Source organism: Salvia miltiorrhiza, chromosome 5, assembly GCF_028751815.1.
Source record: "Salvia miltiorrhiza cultivar Shanhuang (shh) chromosome 5, IMPLAD_Smil_shh, whole genome shotgun sequence".
Lineage (NCBI taxonomy): Eukaryota > Viridiplantae > Streptophyta > Magnoliopsida > Lamiales > Lamiaceae > Salvia > Salvia miltiorrhiza.
Genome location: NC_080391.1, coordinates 7,794,326 through 7,815,138, shown reverse-complemented (window position 1 = coordinate 7,815,138; position 20,813 = coordinate 7,794,326). Strand labels below are relative to the sequence as shown.

The following is a 20,813-nucleotide window of genomic DNA, read 5'->3' as shown; positions in this document are numbered from 1 at the left end:
TCAAACTACTACGACTACAACTCTTGAAATAGTAACATACAATTGACCATGTGTAAAAATAGATTTTGGCAAAAATAAACCAACATGTAAAAAAGATTGATCATGATTTTTGTTGATAGTCATTGCCTATGAAATAATAAGAGGAAATTGACGCCGTTGAAACGTAAAAGGCAATCTTGGATCCTCCTATAAATCCCACTCACTTAAACTAAATTATTATCAACAAAAAATCATTAAAACATAAAATTAAAATAAAATTATAATTTTCTTATTTTTTTCACAATATCGTTTTTTATTATTGTGAATTTTTTTCTTATATTAAACTCAACTATATTTGTATTTTTAATTATATTTATATTTTTTATAGTATAATAATTGAATTGGTATGAACTTTAGTATTATCATGCATGCCACATTTATCAACTTTATATACATACGTACGTATTGTGTGTTGATTATTTATCTTATAAAAAATCGATCTACTACATAGTAAATCAGATTTTATAGTGAATAGTTATAGAATTAGACTTTTAATCAGTAAATAAATATTGTATAAGAGAAATGGGTGGACGTTTATTTTATATTAATGGGATAACATAATTTATTTGCTAAATTATTTTGTTTGACCGTGCATGTATGTATGGGTGGGTTAATGGATTGAGATTATTGTTTTGATTTTATTTTATAATTTAATAATAGGTTTTTTTTGAATTAGTTAATGCACGTCGTGAGAGATAATGGGAAGTGATTGTATTGTGATTTATTTCTAACCTTCATATTAAAAGTATTATCAAAATTGCCATTCAAATCAATTTGAAATTGATTTGAAATCAATTTCTAATTGAAAACTGCTGTTTTAATATAGTATTGATTTGAACGGATAAATCATGATCGATGATTGAAACAGTACACATAGGAGTTATTTATCACAAATTGAATTCAAATCAATATTTGATGAAGTTAGATTATTTGATCAATCAAATCTTATTAATCAAATCGAACACGAACGCCTTTTGCTATAGTGAAGGATTGATCATAACAATACCTCCTAAACATGAGATTTCCGAGAGGTGACTTGTTTATCTCCTCATCATGAACCCTTTTGCTTTTCCAATCAAATTACATTAGTAATCCATGCTTTGTAGTACGTGATAAACGTTTCGATGTATTGTTATACACTGCATTATAGAATCTTAGTGTCATTTTCTTCACGAGGAGAATAATTGTTTCTTGACATTTGGCCAAAGGATAAAGAGAGAGTGTGAAATAATTAGTTCAACACTCTTTGAATATTCTAGCGTCTTGCTTTTCCAAATATATCCGAATATATCTTATACACAACGATAAACAATTACCATAGTGTTGGTCGTGCAATCAAAATGAGAGTTAAATTTAGGGGTGACCTTTGATTTGTGATATACACAACTTTTTTTAATTAAGGAAAGTCACAAAGAGAACAATCGACAATGCATGTGGCCAATAACAACTTTTCTCTCATGACGAAATAATTTGAATTATATGAATTAATACAACATATATATTGCATGTCCGTGAAATCTAGAGTTGAATAAAACAACACTAGCTAGAATCACTTTCATACATTTATTCTAATAAGTGGAAGCAACAATTAAAAGAGATCAAATGCAACAGCATGCACTAGGCACATTATTGAATATATAATTAGTAGAAGCTATCTAAGCTTCCTGCTGAGTTGGGATTTCTTGTTTAGCTAGGGTTTTTGAGTTCATGGTGGGCGATTTTGCCCAGCATCTTGGCCATTAATGGCAGGCCATCACAGTTTTTCACAATGTTTCCTTTTAGCTTCTCCAAATTTTGAGGTGGGTGGGTTCCATCTTCCTTAATCGAATCAGTGCAAATATCCCAGCAGCTCTCATCATCTGCAAGAGGCAAAAGCCAGTGCATATTCTTGGCGCCAACCATTTGCTCCAATTCCGGCGATCTGCTACTCACAATGATCGCCCCATCATATCGGGATAAATGTGGATCAGTTAAGAAAGAGAATAAGCTTTGAATCTCCTTCTCCACAACCACGTCCTTGCCGTTGTCTTTCACTGTCCAGACATCATCAAGGACAATTAAGTATCTTCCACGGCTGAGGTGGCGCCGCACCGCCACCTCGAGTAGTTTCTTCTCAGCGACCTTCTGGATGACCTGATCCTCAAAGCCCAGACAGCTCAGCATCATCTTCAGCCGATCCTCGAAGCTCAGCTCAGCCGGCATTAATTCTTTTTGTTGCTTGGACAAGCAGAGCCAAATTCTGAGGAGAAAGTGCTCCTGCACCGGTTGGTAGTTGTAGGCCTGCTGGGAAAGTGCTGTTTTGCCAACGCCTGCCACCCCGACAATCCCAATAGCCTTTGAGCCTTTGTTGAGCAGCAGGCGCTCCATGATCATGAGCTTGTCCTCGAACCCACGAGTCTTAGCCAGGCTCATTGCGTGACAACTCCAGCGGTACACTTCTGGCGATGATGGTTGTTTGAATTCGCTGTGGCTGTCGGTTGCATCTTCAAGTTCTTTTCTGACCTGCTTCAGCTTGCTAGGAATCTGATCAACGGAAAGCAGTGCCCTCGGCTGATTGTTGATCAGCTCGTGCCACTCTTCGATGAGGTTGAGGAGATAGTAGAGCTTCTCTCTTCTCGTCTCCTTCACTGCAGCGCCAGTCGCGGGCTTCTTACCAGCAATCAAATCCCTCAACTTTTGACACTCTTCGTGAATGGAGATCAACTTGTTGCACGTGGGTGGTTTTTTTTTCTCAGCTTCACGGGCACCATCGATCTCCTTATCTAGTTTCTCTAGCAGAAACTCCTCTACAATGTCATCCATGGCTCTCACTTTCACAGATCTTTTCGTAAATGGCTTCAGATAAATGATCAATATCTGTGTGCAGGAATAATGGAATCTCGTGTTTCACGATGAGAACCCCAAAAAGCACACGCCCTATATAGCAAGCAGGACCATGCAGTTTTGTACTTGGCTTGCTCTGGAGGTGATTCTTTGATCTTTACAGGCAGTCGTGTTCCTTTCCTTTTTTCTTTTTTCTTTTTTCACTTGGATATATATGATTTTTTTATTCCAAGAGTGCATCGTACATTTTTCGTTGATGCATTAAATATCGCAAAGAGTTTCCTCATACCTCACTCGTGCTCGGTGCTCCTACTTAGCAACTAGTGGCGACACATTTGAATTTGTAAGTAAGGATTCTTCAGTTTTAGTTGAATGGTATTTTTGTTTACATTAATTTAAAGTATATCCTGTTGTGACATTAATTAAAGGTGGGAGGATGAAATTTACGGGTGTGGAGTACTTGAAGCATCTATGGGAGACCTGGGATCTGAGAGGGTTCGTGTTGCTGAGCTTGTGGCTGCAGTCATTTCTGATATTAGCAGCGCCTCTGAGAAAACGAACCCGGTCAAGCTGGGTGATCCTGCCTCTATGGTCGGCCTACCTGCTGGCGGATTGGGCAGCGAATTTCGCGGTGGGGCTGATCTCAAACAGCCAGAGCAGCAAGTGCAGCAGCACCAAAGGTGTGTACAACAATGCAGATCTGCTGGCATTTTGGGCTCCCTTTCTTCTGGTGCATCTTGGGGGCCCCGACACCATAACCGCCTTCGCCCTCGAGGACAACGAGCTGTGGCTCAGGCATCTTCTGGCTCTCATATTCCAGGCATGTGCGGCGGGGTACGTGCTCTACCAGACCCTGCCTCACAACCCACTGCTCATCCCCACCATCTGCATGCTCGTTTCTGGCCTCATCAAGTACTCGGAGCGCACCATGTCGCTCTACCGTGCTAGCTTGAACAGGTTCCGGGACTCCATGCTCAAGGATCCTGATCCGGGCCCCGACTACGCCAAGATCATGGATGAGTACCGGTCCATGACAGAGGCGAAGCTTCCCACGAGAATCGTGATGATCGAGGAGCCACCCCGAGGAGAGCAAGCAACGACAGTGGTGAAAACCGGCCCACTCCAAGGTAATGAAGCGGTGCTCTATGCGTACCTCTACTTCGAGATCTTCAAGGGCCTCATCGTGGACCTCATTTTCAGCTCCCGCGATCGCAACAAGAGTCGGGACTTTTTCCGGGAGAGATCAGCGGAGGACGCTTTCGAGGTGATAAGCATCGAGCTGAATTTCATGTACGACGTGCTGTTTACGAAGGTGCGCGTGGTGTACACTCGGTGGGGATACCTGGGTAGGTTGATTGCCTTTGGTTTGGTGATTGCATCGCTCAATCTCTTCTACAAAGAGGACAAGCGCAACTTCGAAATCCCTGATGTAGCCATTACCTATACTCTGCTCTTCGGAGCCATTGCCTTGGATGTCATTGCCTTTTTCAAGCTCATCACCTCTAATTGGCTCGTTGTTCGTACCAATAATCTGCCTGCTGTCAACTTGGAGACTACTTCTCAGCAAACAACTCCATCCACATCCAAGCTTGATCCCGCCGCCTTATTCAACAAGATTGCTGAGTATGGCTTATTGAAGAAGCTCATGCGCTTGCTGCACCGCCGCTGGTCCGGAACCGTCCCCAGTTTCAACCTCATAAATTACTGCCTGAATCACCGGCTGCCGGAGAAAGAGAAAATCATGGATTTCCTCAACTTAATTGCCATTTTTGATGCAATCATGTACGTGACGAACAAGCCCTTCACCACGGACCTGCGGGATCTCATCTTCGTGGAGCTGAAGAAGAAATCGGAGCTGGCGGATGATCTAGAAACCGCAAAAGAGTTGAGCGCAGCGCGAGGCGATTGGGCCCTCCGCGTGGGACACGGCCGCGATCAGAGGGCAGCGCCAGGCGAATTGCTCAAATATATTAACGGCGTGGACTACGATCAGAGCCTGCTGCTCTGGCATATCGCCACCGAGATCTGCTGGTGCATGGAAGATGAAACACAGCTGGATCCTCATCACCATGATACCGACGGATTCACTGTGAAGCAGCACTTGCAATTCTCCAAGCTCCTCTCCGATTACATGCTGTATCTTCTCATCATGCAGCCTACAATGATGTCCGCAGTGGCGGGTATCGGCCAGATCCGATTCCGCGACACGTGTGCCGAGACCAAGAAGTTTCTGGAAGGATCCAGAGAGAAGAAGCCCCGCGCCTGGCGAGTCTTGAAATACGCTCTTAAGAGTTTGGCCAGCTATCTCCAATATTTCACAGTTGCCCTGTTTGCTCCCATTTTATCCTTCATCTTCTCCTTGTTCATCACCGTGTTTCTGCCTCTGATTCCGAGAAAAGGGATTAATTTCCTAAAGAGCAAGAAAGTTGTCGGGAAGTTTCTCAACTACTTAACGAGGGAGGAAACAGAACGGGATCCCAAACAAGTGAAAGCTTGCGAAAAGATCCACGGCGTAAACACGGAAGTGGAGCCGGTTTCCATCAAGGGAGATAGGAGCAAATCAGTGCTCTTCGACGGCTGCATGCTGGCGAAAGAGCTGATGGGTAAGAAGGAGGAGAAATGGGGAATTATGAGCAGAGTTTGGGTTGAGATGCTGTCGTACGCGGCTGTACGTTGCAGACCCAACGCGCATGCGCAGCAACTGAGCAAAGGAGGAGAGCTCATAACCCTTGTTTGGCTTCTCATGGCTCACTTTGGGTTAGGGGAGGAATTTCAAATCAGTGAGGGTCATACAAGGGCTAAGCTCGTTGTCGACAAGTAGCTCTTCCTATTTCCTTCTAAAATAACACCTTCCCTAGTTTGTTTTACAACTCTTTCCTTTTGCTTTTGCTGTTTCTTCCATTTCTTTTTGTTTTTTCGTGTATCTTCCATCTCTGTTTTCCGTTTCTTCTTCTCTGAAACAGAGATGTCAAACTTCTTGTTTTTGACTTTGAATAATGTTAATACCAATATCACTTTGCTGTTCTCTCTGCTTGTAGCTCTAAATAATACTCCCTCGTGCATCATAAAATTTCTTATATCATTTCTTAACACGAATTTTAACATGAGATTATTGAGTATATTAAAAATGGTCAAAATATATTGTAAAAGAGGGGAAAAAATGAAAAATAAAAATAAATAAGATATTATAAATAATAGGATATAATCCAAAAAATAAAATAAGAAACATTTTTATAACCGTCTTAAAAAAATAGAAAATTTTATTATGGATATAGGGAGTAATATACGATTGTGTATCAACATTTGCTTGCCCTTTCAAAATAAATCATTTGCCCTCTCGGAAAACGAAAAAAGAAAAAGTCGTTTGCCTAAATTAATCTTATAACTAAATGTGGTATGGGATGAATATCATAATTTATCTGTCTCTTTGGGAAAAGAATTGAAGAAGCAATTAAGGACGGTTGGATTAAGGCTTCAAATATCCAACAACTTACAATTTCATTTAATAATCTATATAATAATACTCTATTCGTCTTATTATAGATGTCTCACTTTTCATATTAGGATATTCCATTACAAATATCACATTTCTTTTTTGACTATATATTTTCTCTCTGTACCTAATATTTAAATAATTTTCACAAATCCACTTTATCTACCAATTACACATTTCTTAATCTCCGTGCTAAAAAATAATGAGACATTTGTAATGAAACAGAGGGAGTACTATATAATATTTCATCCGTTCCTGATAAATATATAATTTAGTGAACAACACGTATTTAAAAAAATATTTGATAGATAATGACATGGTATTTGGTCATTATGCTAATCACACAAATTAAGTTAATTGTATAAATTACATGAATTGATTATTATTAATTACATAGAGAGAAGATCAAATGAGAATGGACAAATGTGGTGAGAATGGAAAATGATTGCATAAGCTAGTATATATATTGCATAACATGCTTGTAATTTGCATAAGTTAGCAATGACTGCATAACGAAATTCAATTATTTAGATAAAATTTTCGCTTTCTCCAGGATTCGAACCTAGGTAAATAAATTATGCAATATATTATACTACAGTTTATGCAATACTATATCTAGCTTATACAATCATTCTCATTCCTTACGAAAGATAACAATCTCAGTATAACTCTCTCTCTCTCTCTCTCTCTCTCTCACACACACACACACACACACACATATATATATATATATATATAATTGAGATATTAGGTAGTACTATGTGATACCAATTCTGAACCACACATTTTGTTCATATGACACACTAAGAACGTGACACGTGACAAATGTCTTCCAAGTCAAAATACACGCAGGGGTAAAAGGGAATAAAAAGTTTAGATATTAAAAAAATTATGCATACACTTGAAAACAAAAATATGCATAACATTACACACAAAAATGCATAGCGGACGATGAGCAGTGGTATTGAGAGGCAGACGCAGGGTAGGCGGCCGTTAGGTGCCGGGTGGCGGCGGGCGCTAGCTCAAGAGGTGCAACGACCTCAATACATTTTTGTGTGCAAAGTTAAGCATGTTTGTGTTTATATATACATGCATTTTTGTGTTCAATTATATGTATTATAAATACTTCAGATAAAAAAATAATTAATGTCTAAAACTTTTATTTTTGTTTTACCCTTGCGTGTATTTTTCTTTGGAAGCCCTCTGTCACACGTCATGTTCTTAGCTCACCATATGTACAAAATGTGTGATCCAAATTTGGTACTACATACTACCTAATGACACTATATTACCGGAACCCAACTCTATATATATGTATATATAGAAAGATTCAATAGAAAATGTTATATATTAAGAGAATGAAGATTAATGAATCTGTGGCCTTCCGAATAAGTTAATAATATTTCAAATAAATCAAGGGTTTTGCATGAACAAGTATTTTCATATGCGTTCAAATCCTGGAGGGGGCATGTTTTTAAATATATTAGATAGATACATCTGTTCATGAATTTTATTGGTTTATTCAAAAACATTATTGATTTATTCGTCATTCTCCATTCTCTAATTATGTACACTCTATATATACATAAATATGCTTATATTATATGTAGGTTTATTGATTATATACTTAATTGGTGTATATATATTTATAGATATTTATTTTTATTCAATCTATATTTATATACATTAAAAATGAATAAAATGTTGATTTTAGATGTATACAAGAATAAAAAAACATGCAGATTTATTGATTGCTTGATTATATTAAGATTAACAAAATTAAAAAAGGGAAAGTAGAATAATATGGGGATGCTACGTAGGATAGAGAATTATTCTTTATGGCTAGAATATAACAGTTGAGATTCAGTGTACCACACTTTATTTCCTACTTTGTGTTTCACTTTTAATTTTATTTATTTTCTTATATATTTTTTCTTCAATTTCAACTTTGTATGCTTTAGTTTAATTTTCTGATGATTAACTAGGGTTTATTCCATCAATATAGGGTATATAATTATTTTTTATCATTTAATTTCACTTTTATTAGCTAATAATAGGTTGATAAATTCAAAGTCATGGTATATACTCCATCCATCACACAAAAATATGAAGACAGAGAAATGGCACGGGTCTTAAGAAATGTTAGTTGAGAGTTAAAGTGAGTGGAAAAGGGGTCTCACTTTAAAAAGTGTTGTGAGAGTAATAAATTAATTAAAAAAAGATAGTGGTGGGCCATAATGGTTTTTTTTGTAAATAAGTGTAAAAAGGAGGGATGAAAAATAAGGGGATAATTTTCAAAAATAGTAATATTCATATTTTTGTGAGACACCCCAAAATGGAAAAACGTTCATGTTTTCGTGAGACGGATGGAGTACTTTAAAAAAAATATTTTTTTTAATATAAAAATTAAATACTATAATTCATAGTAGTATTATAATAAATCTCATTTTTATAAAAAAAATATTTTTAAAATAATAGATATAAGCATGGGACATAGTGACACACATAAAATTGTGGGACACTAGATATGATCCTGTATTTTGCTATCATATGTAGATAGATTTCCTATATCTTATTCTTGCTCATCTCCTTCGGGAGCTTATCTATATAGTATTATATAAAATAGCAGTATAACGGCTACTTTTTCCCACCAAAATTTCTCTCTCTTCACTTTTTTGTTTTTTGTTTTGATTCTTTTATAAAAATCGTCAACTTTGATTAATAAAAAGATATTCAACATGTATGTTAAATTAAAGATAACAAAACTATCTTTAATTTAATATAAAAATTATAAAAAATAAATTTAAAATGAATAAGTTATTATCAATTAAAGTTATAAAATTATTTTTTTTTCTCTTTGATCTTTTATCTCTCCTTTCTCTTTTCTAATTTCTTTGAATTATACGGTTCTTTCTCTTTCATTCATTTTTCTTATTTTCTATTGTATAGGAACTTTATTTTAGAATTTGTATTTAAACAAAATGACCACATAAATATGGTTAAATATGCAATCCAAAAATATACTAATATTAAACTATATGCAAATAAATAGTTTTGAACATCTTAGAATATTACTATATGATATATAATGATACTCATTATCATTTATACTTACTTTTGATTGTGAATTTATATATTTATACACATTATCAATGAAAATCAATTAATTGACAATTGAAAATACAAAATTGAAAATTTATATATTTTCGAATTCATGTTTTTTTTATTGAAATTATGTCGTGGATAATTTCAATTTTTTATTTAGATTTATATTTAAATAATATATATCATGCATATTTATTTATTTAAAATATCGTTCAGTTTCGATACTGATCGTGCATGGCACCAATGGGTGTGTGGCAGTTGTTAACAAAATGAAAGCTGGTCTACGGTTCCTTCTTTCTCACTTTCCTGTGGTTGGAAGGTTGGAACAACAGTTAATCTTTTTTCTTTTCTTTTAATATCTATAATTATTAGTACTAGCTAGTTAGTATACTTTGAAAACAGTTGGATTTAAAAAAAATATTGAGCGGATTAAATTCGATCATGAGCCTCCCTCAAGTTATGATCGCCCACTGAAAGATGTATTTTTCCAAAATTTGAGTAGGTGTTTACACGGTGTCAACACTGCTGTATCTGAGTGATCTGGAATGTTCTATTGTCGCATAAACCGTTTAGCCTGCGCCGCTTTTCCGGAAAACCGTCCTCGCTTGTACGTTGCCTCTCCACGACACTACTCATCATACCCACGCATTCCAACAACGCGCCCTGCAATAATACACCATTTTAAGTTTCAAGTTGAACAAACAAAATTATTGAATATTGGTACATATTAATTACAGTCCTTAATTACTTTGTTGACGTATCCACAGGAAGAGAGAGTGATTTTGGAAGAAGAAAATGTGAGCGGATTCAATTCCTGAATGCCACAGAGAAGTGCCGAAGCTGCAATTATCGATGGTTTATGCTCTAAAAGCTTCAATTCTGCGTGCGAAAAGGTAACCAAAGTCACAAATTAGATAGCAATAAATCGGGTAGCATTAAATAGAAATACCGTGTTGGACGTTGAAAATAATATCGGAAGCTCGGGTCTTGAGAGATTGAGTCAGAGAAGAGTCTTGTGTGTTGAGAAGAGAGAGGAAATATTGAAGAAACGAGAAAGGAGTGATGGATCGCATCCGCCATTGCAGGGCCGCTAGTATAATCTTCTCCATTCGATGAACTGACTGTGCCTCAAACTCATAACCACCTTCCCTCTGTTCAACAACGAATTAAACTATCACAAATATATCCTTCCCAAAATATACTAGTTTATGCACTCTATTCTACTCCAGTTTTTCTGGATGCTCCGTACATCTCCCAATTTCTATATTAAAACTTCACAAAGAGTCAAAGACCATCTTATCATATTCGATTTAATTCCCAAATCCTACTATTTACATGATGGGTGACCGGTCCAATTCCAGCTCCCCAAAATAGAGAGGATAAAATTGAATTTCAGCCAATATATATGGATAGCATAGAAAGTTTGGTTCCGTAATTTTATTTTTTATTTTTTCCAATCTACGTAAAAAAGCTAATATAAACTAAGGGATTGTGTAAAACCTGTAAAACGGCGAGCAGAACCGAAGAATCAGAATTTCTCATCTTGGCGGCAAGTGAAAGACTTGCAACAAACAGAATGTGTGGAATCCACGGACTTTTATCCTGATTCACATTCAACTATCAACACATAATTCTCATGGAAGCATTGCAGTCGACCGGTTGTACATGATTAATTAATTGAAAATCTCAAATCAAAATTACCAGAAATTCCTGGTTGGAGAGAAATCGATCGACGTAATTGACAGAGAGGTAGACTAGAAACGGATCTAAACCGTAAGAGAACTTCGCCTGCAGAGATACCCGAAAAAAAGGGGGGGAGAAAACGAAATCAAACCAAGTTCACAAGACAAAAAGAAGAGAGAAGTTAATGAGTTTGTTTATAAAAACAATAGCGATGAAATGTTGAGTTTACTTGAAGAATGAGAGAGAGAGCAGTCCGGCGAATAGAGAAGCGCAAATCTAAGGGGTCAAAGGAGAGAAGACGCGGCATGTGGTCGGACTCGTTGGTGAAGAGAGACGAAACGTCGTCGTAGCGGAGGTCGTCGTAAACCGTCAACGGATTCTGAAGATCCAATTCCTGTTCCATTTTCTTTTCCCACTTTCCTTTCAGAAAAAGAAAGGGAGTAGAATGCAGAGAGGAGAGCGAGGGGAGCTAGCAATGAGCATTCAACGCCTCACTCACTCTCCATATTTATTCATTTTTTTCTCCCTTCATCCTGACCGAGAGTCTATGTGTCGATCATCCAGAAGATCCAGTGATCAATCAATTAAAGCAGAAATCTCAACGCCGATAAAGTAAATTCATCAAATCTATTATATCCATTTATATTTTTCTACCTACTACTATCCTGAAAATATTCTTTTATATATATGTATTCCAAACTATTCTCTATTTTTCTATTCGGTCACAATTTATCGATTTTAACTAATTAATACTCAAACTATAAAAAAAATCTATCCATACTTTTATCTGAATAAATTTTGCAAACTTAAAAATTGAGTATGGTCGTTGCCAATTTAATAGGGAAATATATGTGTACCAATGATTTTTCTTTAATAGTACTATAAGCTTAATTTTCTTTTCTTTAATAATTCCCGAAACAACATCATTTTAAATTTATATAACATTAAATTAAACAATAATCTGTATACATATATTAATTTAATGGTAAAATGATTAATGTATGAAGCTATTTTCCTTCTTTGACACATACAAAGAAGATAACATTATATATAGAACCAAAAATTTTAAACGTAGCTGGAAGTAGGGACTCTCACGTGATTTATGTAGCAGGAGTTGGTACAGTTCAAGCTGGATAATCCTATATTTGTGGAGTTTCTCTTCCAATTATTTTTATTTTTATTTTATTTTATTTTTGCTTATAAAAACACAGTCCTAATTCAGTGTGTCACACACGTGACTGCATTAATTGGAATTCCAATATCTGCTTGGTCCAAGGTTTTTAGGGTAAAGATTAAATAGATACAGAGAGATAGGATTGGTGACCACAACATTTTTGGTGTGGTTGTGAGACATTTCATATCAAATATTTATGTTTCTTTGTCCACTGCCCCTTTCGTTGTACATTGTAATTTTGGACGATTTTTCTCCTCCGTCTAAAATAACTAGGTTTATGCATACTTTTTTTGAGAGGTAGGTTTATGCATACTTATTTACATCATATAATTTCATCCATATACCGAAATCACATAAATGCTAGTATTTATTTTATTTGGAATTATCAAAAAGCTAGGTGTTCGCTCATTTATTAACATCGTAAGTGTACGAGCGCAATTGAGTATAAACAACAAGTAAACTTGTATTCCAAAGAGATTGAGAACTGCAATGACTATTATTCCTAATTAACTACTATCCTCTATTTGCACTGATGATAATTTGAGTTTGTTTTAAATTTAAAAGAAAACAAATAAAATAAACAAGCACGGTTAAGATACATAAATTTTGAACAAAGAGAAAGTTGGTTTCAACAGATTCAAAAAATCAAATAAATTCATATCGATTTACTTTTTCGGACTCAATTCATCCTTAGAATTAAAGTCACAGATAAAGTTTACACTTACTCTCGTAGTGCATAAACCATAGTTACATGCAAGACTATTGTCTCGAAATTGTACTTAAACATGCAACGTACTCTCAATAGATTCTAAGAATATAAGTCCTAACACTAATCTCAAGTCCTCCCGGTTAATATTGAAAAACATGTTTCGAGTTCTCAATCAAACATCAATAATCATCTCCCTATATCAAATCAATGCAATTAATCATGTAAAATTGGTGGTCAATTAATTAAGCAAACAATAAAATCAAGAATATGAAAATGAAGAAAATGTATAACAATCAAAATAAGTTAAGAAATTCATCATATATTCTCTAACTCTAGGATAAAAGATTACTATCCACACATAAACATGTGAACTAGCAAATTATGAACAATGAAAAATAATAATCCCTCCGTCCCATTACAATTTACAAATGTCTCACTTTCCATAATGGGATGTCCCATTACAAATGTCACATTCCATTTTTGACAATATATTATCTCTCTATACCTAATATAAATAATTTCCACTAGCCCGTTTTATCTACATTCTACACATTTCTTAATATCCGTGCCCAAAAATAATGAGACATTTGTAATGAGACGGATGGAGTATAATTCAATAATAAAACTCGGGAAAATCACGGAATATCGCTATCTTTTACCTTGACTGCAAAAAACTTGTTTTCTCTTCTCATCTCTAAAGCTCCACAATGCAAAAGTTCAGAAAATAAAGGGTATGTTTTCTTTATTGAAGCTTTCGAAAGGTATTTATGAGCCAGAATATTAATTCAAGTGAAAACAAAATTTGGACTTAAAATCCATCGAAACCTATCAAATAACTAGCAAACATGCAGCCCGAGCACCAAACACATGTGCGTGCTCAAAAGGCACTAAATTTGGCGACACAGTCTAGGTACACGGCCGCGTGCAAATTTTAACTTTACGCAGCATTTTAATTTGTTTTGGGTCGTGCTCTCTCGTCTGTAGTCCGATTTTTGATACGTTGTAGTATGTGGCTTGGTAGCCCATGACATCTTCAAATATCAATCATTGTAGTATGTGGCTTGGCATAAGTCCCTGAAGATTTTAAGGTCTATTCAAACGTATCTTTGATCGTTCTCTACTTGATCATCAAATTTTTCTCTTCGAAAGTTTCTTTAATGTTCTATGAGTTTCTTGAAATATTTAGAGGGAGTACGTCTTCTTGATCTATTTGGATTTGTTTTTAAATTTGATGACATTGACTCAAATTTGCACCTTATTTCTGAATCAAACATTTGACTTGGATGATTTTGATGAAAAACATGTTGCTTTCCTTATAGAATGTCTTGATTGGTGGAGAGGATTTTGTAATGGTGAATTTATCCTTCAATTTCTTAAGCTCTTCAAATATTTTTGTGTGTTTAAAACTAATATTGAGACCTCTATTTATAATTGTGGGAATAGTCAGGCTTTGGGCCTGAGCCCTCATGATTATGGTTCTAAAGGTAATGTAGTGCGATTTCATTGATTCTTGAAAATTATATTAAAATTTAATTTGTTGTCAAAGATATTAATCTCTATATTTGAGATGTGACGATATCTTAATTAATAATGCATCTTATTTAATTTTGAATTTCATAAAATTTCAAAATAAATAAATTTTAAAAAATTATAATAAAAACAGATCCTTTTTCTTTTGATAAATTCACGTGCCTACACTTACTTTTAATTTGATAGCGTTGCATTATTTTGCTCCATCAACAAGTAATGTGTAGATTCTTTTCCTGGACTAAATTAAATACTGTCCATCTTCAGCTCTGCAAAGGATTCTAGGCTTTTTCATTGATGCGAGAGAAAGCCTTGCTCTCATTCATCTCAATTTTCACTTTCACTTTTTCTTTCTCATTTCATTTGTGCTTTCTTCTTTCATTTTATGCGTTTCTTCAGCTAGTATACCTATACAAATTTCCACTAAGTAGATAATTTCGGGATCAAAATCGAATTAATTTAAAATGCACTCATAAATACTTCTTTCGCTCCATTAATAATAATGCATTATTGTTGGGCACCATTATTAAAAAAAAGAATGATTAAATGATAAAAGTGTCAATAATTTTTTGTGAGAGAATGTGATTTTTTTTAAAACATAGTATTATTAATGGGGGCGAGGGAGTAATACAAAATCTTTTATAGCTTATATGGAATAATGGAAATAGTTGATATGCTTCGGCGCCAATGCTGGGCTATAATATTATGCGGTGGAAAAGATAGGAAATTATGAAGCATATATATATATATATATATACGTGTGTGTGTGTGCGCGCACATGAGAATGAGAATGAGAATTCAACACTTGACTATATGCATTCACGCTGCACACAACATCATCATTGTGTTTTCCAGTACAATCTCATTCTATGGGGTCCACCTTCACATTTTGAGAAATTCACTTATTACTATATAAATATTTTTTTTAATTACTATATGGAGTATTAATTTTAGTCTTTGAACTGCCAGAATTATATTCCTTTCTCTAAATTTAAGCTTATGAATATATTTGCATATTTCTTCAAAAAAAATTGCATATAACAAAATAAATATTTTTATTTGCAGTAAATTTGAAATTGGAATTAATAAAAAGGAATTGTCCGCGAAGCTGATTTCATCTTCTTCAAGATTGAAGCAACATATATAATCCAATAATAAACGATTGGGTGATAGAAATGGATTTTAGTCGGCTCGTGAAAAATAAATACTTTAATATATGGATCGGTGTCTGATACATATTAATCGAGAATAATTTTAACATTTAATCGAACGTTAACATTAGGAAATTGCTCTGACGATATTTGCCATCATCACTAATGTTGGACTTTGATCAATCCATATGTCAAAATGAAACTTCTCCCAAAATTGGTAAAGCTCAAACTTTGATTTCTCAAAATAAAGGTCTTGAACGATGAAATTTTGAAACTTTGTGACCTCAACAAATTTAGGAGAGTTAATGCTAACAAAGAAGAAAAGATTAGATACTTATTTGATATATTTTAAAAGTTAAATAAAATTCGCAAACTGAGCCAAAATTATTTTATTTAAATGGCAGTCACTTTTAAAAGTAAACAAAATTCCTAACGAAAATTTTACGCACCATTTTTGGTGATTTTGAGTCCATTGCCCATTGGTGGCTCTGCTTCAGCCGACAAGTCTGTAAAACCGTGTAAAGCAACTAGTTTTCCAACCGTAGCTTAAGAAGGTGTTTGACTAAGCTTATTTTAAAGAATTTATAAGCCCTTGAAATTTATGAAATGTTTCAAGAATTTATAAAATGTAGTCTCTTAAAAATTTATAAAATAAGTGTTGCTTATAAGATAATGGAAAAATAAGTTGGGATAGAAGAACTTATTTTTTGGAGAACTTATAAGCTCTTGAAACTTATTTTTACAGCTTATAAGTTGTTTATGAACTTATTTTGTCAAACATTTTGAATGAACTTACAAGCTCTTAAACAACTTATAAGCTGTTTTAAAGAACTTATAAGCTCGGCCAAACACCCTCTTGCTCGTTTTGACCGAATTTATATCCAAAAAGTAAAATAACAATAAACCAAACGAAATACATTTTTGGTTCTAAAAAAAAAAAAAAGAAGACAGAGAGAGAAATGCATTTTTATATTCCTTCTGTACACTTTCTAATAAATGTGGGACAAAAGAAACAGTTGTCCTATTAATATCAACAATAACTTTATAATAAAAAAATGTATGCTTATTACTCTTGTATACATAGTACCCAAAATAACAAAAAATAAAAAATTTAGTAAATCTTCATGAGGTTGACTGCTGGTTGGTTAGGTCCGATTAATCGAACCGTGAATCCAGGGGCGGACCCCGCCTGGAATTTGGTAATTTTCGCAGGAATATTTTAGTATTTTTATTTAGGATGCGTTCTCTTTAATGGTAAATTTATCATGAAAAAAGGAAGGATAAATAAAATTTCACTCTTTAAATCTTTCATTTCTTTTTTCACATATTCTATTTGACCCTTACTCATTCCTCATTTACACTATAAAGAAGGGATAATATTATCCCTTCAAAAATGATGTGATAATATTATTCCTCATTTGTAGTGTAAATGAGGATTTAGTAAGGGGCCAAGTAGGAAATGTGGAAAAAGAAAGAAAAGATTTAAAGGGTGAAATTTTGTTTATCCTTTCTTTTCTCATGATAAATTTACAACAAAAAAGAACGCACCCATATAAAATAGTATGAATTATTTTCAACCATTAAATCATCAAGATTTACGGTTGATTCATCACCTTGTGATTTACTACTATACTTATGTCATTTCCGAGTCACCACTTTCGTCTACCCGATGGTCCCAAGTTCAAATCTCATAGGTAGCAAAAAATTATTTTTCGCAATTCATACATTTGCACAACGAATTTATACGTGTATTACATAGAATTCATACATTTTAGCTAGTTCGTATTTTATTTGATAAGAATTGTTTATACCGTAGCCCTCCCCATATATATATATATATATATATATATATATATATATATATATGTATGTATGAATGTATTAATAAAAATAAAAAATAGGTTTAAAAATAATAATAATAATAATAATAATAATAATAAATAATAATTTTAGTGTTAATTTTCGCATCTCTCAATCTAACCTCTGAAAATCTCTCAATTTTTGCAAAGTTTTATTCATATGAATTTTCTGAATTGCTTTATATAAACTTGAAAGTCAGCTTGAGAACTTTATTGTTGATGTGCGCATGGATGAAAAGTTCTTAGAACTAAGTTATCATTGTATTTACCAGTTGCCACTGCTATAGTCGAAAGAGTCTTTTCAGCAATGAAGATCATCAAGAGAGTTCTTCTCAATCATATGGGAGACAATATTTTGAATGATTGCTTATTATCTTACATCGAAAACGACGTATTTGTAAATATTACTAATGAAGCTATTATGCAGAGGTTTTAAAACATGAAAATAGGGGAGAAATGTTGTGATTTTTGAAATATTTTGACTTGTTATGTAATTTAAATGATATTATAAATTAAGCTAATGATTATTGTTTATTATTTATTTAAGTTTTATTATTTATTTAATTATTAATTTTATTTAAAAAAAATGGACCCCCTAATTCTAAAGTCTGACTCTAATTTGAAGTTTGTGAAGATTAAGGATAATTATTAATGGAATTGTTTCCAAAAACATAGTAGGAATGAATCAAAATGAAAAGAAAAAAAAAAGATGTTCAGAGTACGATATAAAGATAAAAAGAATAAAATTAACTGTTTTCTTGGTATTCAAATTTTGAAGACTGATAACACTTATTGGAGGATAAAAAGAATAAAATTAATTGTTTTCTTGGTATTCAAATTTTGAAGACTGATAACACTTATTGGAGGACGTAGAGTAATTCCATAGAAATAGAAAGGCATGGGTAAGGCTAACTACTAAGAATGGGCCAGTCAATATGGTATATTTTGGGCCTTAAGAAATGGAAGAATAATGGGCTGATCTTTATCTTTATTTTTTCTTTTTATAAATTAACAATATTAAATAAAAAAATTTAAAGGTCGCATCACAAGGGATTTGAACCCAAGACTTTCGGCTTTAGGCATCTTTATCTTTCACCCACTTGATTGGGGCTTAGCTACAAGCCCAAAAGTGTGAGGTTAGTTTTTAATAACTAAATGTTTATGGAGAACAAATTGTGAAGAAATAATATGCTTAATTATATTAGGAAATTGTGAATAAATAATATTCAAATTTCGAACAAGTTGTTAGGAAATAATTTTTTAAAATGTGCTTAAATTATGTGTGGAGAACAAATTGTGAAGCAATAATTTTCAATTATCTTGTGAAGTTCATTAACATTACAATGCGTTTGATGTTGTTAGGGATGCGTGGTTGAAAATATATTGTACATTTTTTATTTTATTTTTTGGATCCAAAAAAGTATTGTACATAAAATAAAGAAAGCTCGAATATTGGTATTTGGAGTTTGATCACAGCTGAAACATCCTCCTCATGCACTTATGTGATTAAAATTAAAAACTTAAAAAATGAGTATCAATTTGTCAATATTTTTAGAAAGTTATCTATGACGTGCACAACCAAAAAGTTTTTTAAAAAAAGATACCATTTTTTTAAAAATTGGCTCTCATTAATATTTTACTGGTTCATATATATTATTTGTTTTTCTTTTGTCTTTTAAAAGAAACCATGTACTACTATAATTTAAACACAGCATGCGTCTCAGATTGTATTGCTAAACAACACCAACGTTAATAGCAAAATTATGTTATTATTGGCAAACAATATTACTTCTTTGTATTTGAAAACTACTCAAATGATTTATTTGAAATGTGAAAGAAATTAACCTATGGAATGTACGTAATTGGCCATATATTTCTTACTATAGAGATTGAAACAATGGAAATGGAACAATTGACTTGAGAAGCCCTAATTATATACTGAGCACGGTGTATCTTAAATTTTTCTGCTTGAATTTCCTATCAAATATATAAATCCCCTACCATGCAAGGGGATATGATTGTATTTGTTTATATTTATAACGGAATGATATTTCCAATGATAAGAGCATTGTAGCTTAGCGTTGTTCCTTTCCTTTTTAAGGGCGAGTGAGTGAGCATGATAGGAATTCCAATCCCCTCACCCCCATTAAAAATAAAAATAAATAGAAATAAGGTGGTTGCGTATCCTTTCCTTTATTGGTAAAAACTGCCAACGCCTAGCTAAGTTCTTGGCTTCTGATACTTGGGCGGTTAATCTCCAATATTCGCGGTACAATCTGAAGATACTAGGACAGTTATTTGGACGGTTAACAAAGTAATGGAGCAAACCAGATATCAAAAACATGCATATATTCATACAAGAGCATGCAAGAATATTGATTGCTTGCAGAAAATGAAGATACAGATTCCTCGAATTAATTTGTTGGCTTTGTCTAAATCAAATTCCATCTCAAACTCAGCTTCCTTATCGTCCACTCCAACAAAATATTCAAATCTAAGAAATCCTGGTAGAAATTAATTAGAGATGATGAGCATAAGTTCAAGATTAAAATTGTGTTGGGCAAGAAGCTTTCACAAGGAAACAATCAAGGTGACGTGGGAGAAGCCCCAGATAGGGTGGACCAAGTTGAACTACGACGGTTCGTGCAAATGCAAGACCGGGAAATGCAGCATCGGAGGCATTTTCAGAGACGATAAGGCCGGGTTTGTGCTAGGCTACGCGCAGTCCATTGGTCAGAGCAACAGCACCATAGCGGAGCTGGCAGCCCTCGTACGAGGCCTTGAAATCGCCATCGAGAATGGTTGGACCCACGTGTGCCTCGAGGGCGATTCCAAGAGCCTCGTCGACATTATTGCTCAGAAACGGGAGCCCAAATGCCACCAAGTGCAAACCCATCTTCAACGCGTCAATTTTATCATACCGCAATTCCAAAACTGTCTCATCACGCATACTTATCGGGAGGGGAACAGAGCTGCCCATAGATTCGCGCAGATGGGGCATCGCTTCAAGAAACCGCAGATTTGGAGGCACATTCCTCCCAATGAGCTTATGCGTATTGTGGAAGAAGATGCGCAGGGCAAAACGTTTCTTCGAAGAAGATAGCCTATATGTAAATTATTATTATTTCGATTTGGGTTACTTTCTCTACATTGTTTTAGTTTGGATGCGTACGTTTTTCTTTTGAGCTGGCCTGTCACCATCAACATATTGTACAGTTCAGTTGTTGCGGTTCTGTAACACGGTTGCAGC

At 34.1% G+C, this 20,813-nt stretch overlaps 3 protein-coding genes across 4 annotated transcripts; 1 reads left to right on the top strand and 2 right to left on the bottom strand.

Moving 5' to 3' along the window:
• Positions 1–1,725: 1,725 nt before the first annotated feature.
• On the bottom strand, positions 1,726–2,841 carry LOC131025471 (probable disease resistance protein At5g45440). The gene has a single exon (XM_057955267.1). The coding sequence runs from the start codon at positions 2,839–2,841 to the stop codon at positions 1,726–1,728; it is 1,116 nt and encodes a 371-aa protein (XP_057811250.1).
• A 14-nt stretch (positions 2,842–2,855) lies between these two features.
• On the top strand, positions 2,856–5,887 carry LOC130985681 (uncharacterized). Of its 2 annotated transcripts, none has more exons than XM_057908764.1 (2): positions 2,856–3,209; positions 3,291–5,887. In XM_057908764.1, the coding sequence occupies exon 2, from the start codon at positions 3,299–3,301 to the stop codon at positions 5,681–5,683; it is 2,385 nt and encodes a 794-aa protein (XP_057764747.1). In that variant the 5' UTR covers positions 2,856–3,209; positions 3,291–3,298; the 3' UTR covers positions 5,684–5,887. The 2 variants fall into 2 exon arrangements, with proteins under 2 accessions (XP_057764747.1, XP_057764748.1); XM_057908765.1 differs by having other exon boundaries at positions 2,979–3,205.
• A 4,033-nt stretch (positions 5,888–9,920) lies between these two features.
• On the bottom strand, positions 9,921–11,977 carry LOC130985680 (putative cyclin-D6-1). Its single transcript, XM_057908763.1, has 6 exons — positions 11,373–11,977; positions 11,162–11,248; positions 10,961–11,062; positions 10,410–10,611; positions 10,209–10,339; positions 9,921–10,123 (listed from the first exon to the last, which is right to left on the bottom strand). Exons 1-6 carry the CDS (start codon positions 11,544–11,546, stop codon positions 9,977–9,979), a joined length of 843 nt encoding a protein of 280 aa, XP_057764746.1. The 5' UTR covers positions 11,547–11,977; the 3' UTR covers positions 9,921–9,976.
• Between the last annotated feature and the right edge of the window lie 8,836 nt (positions 11,978–20,813).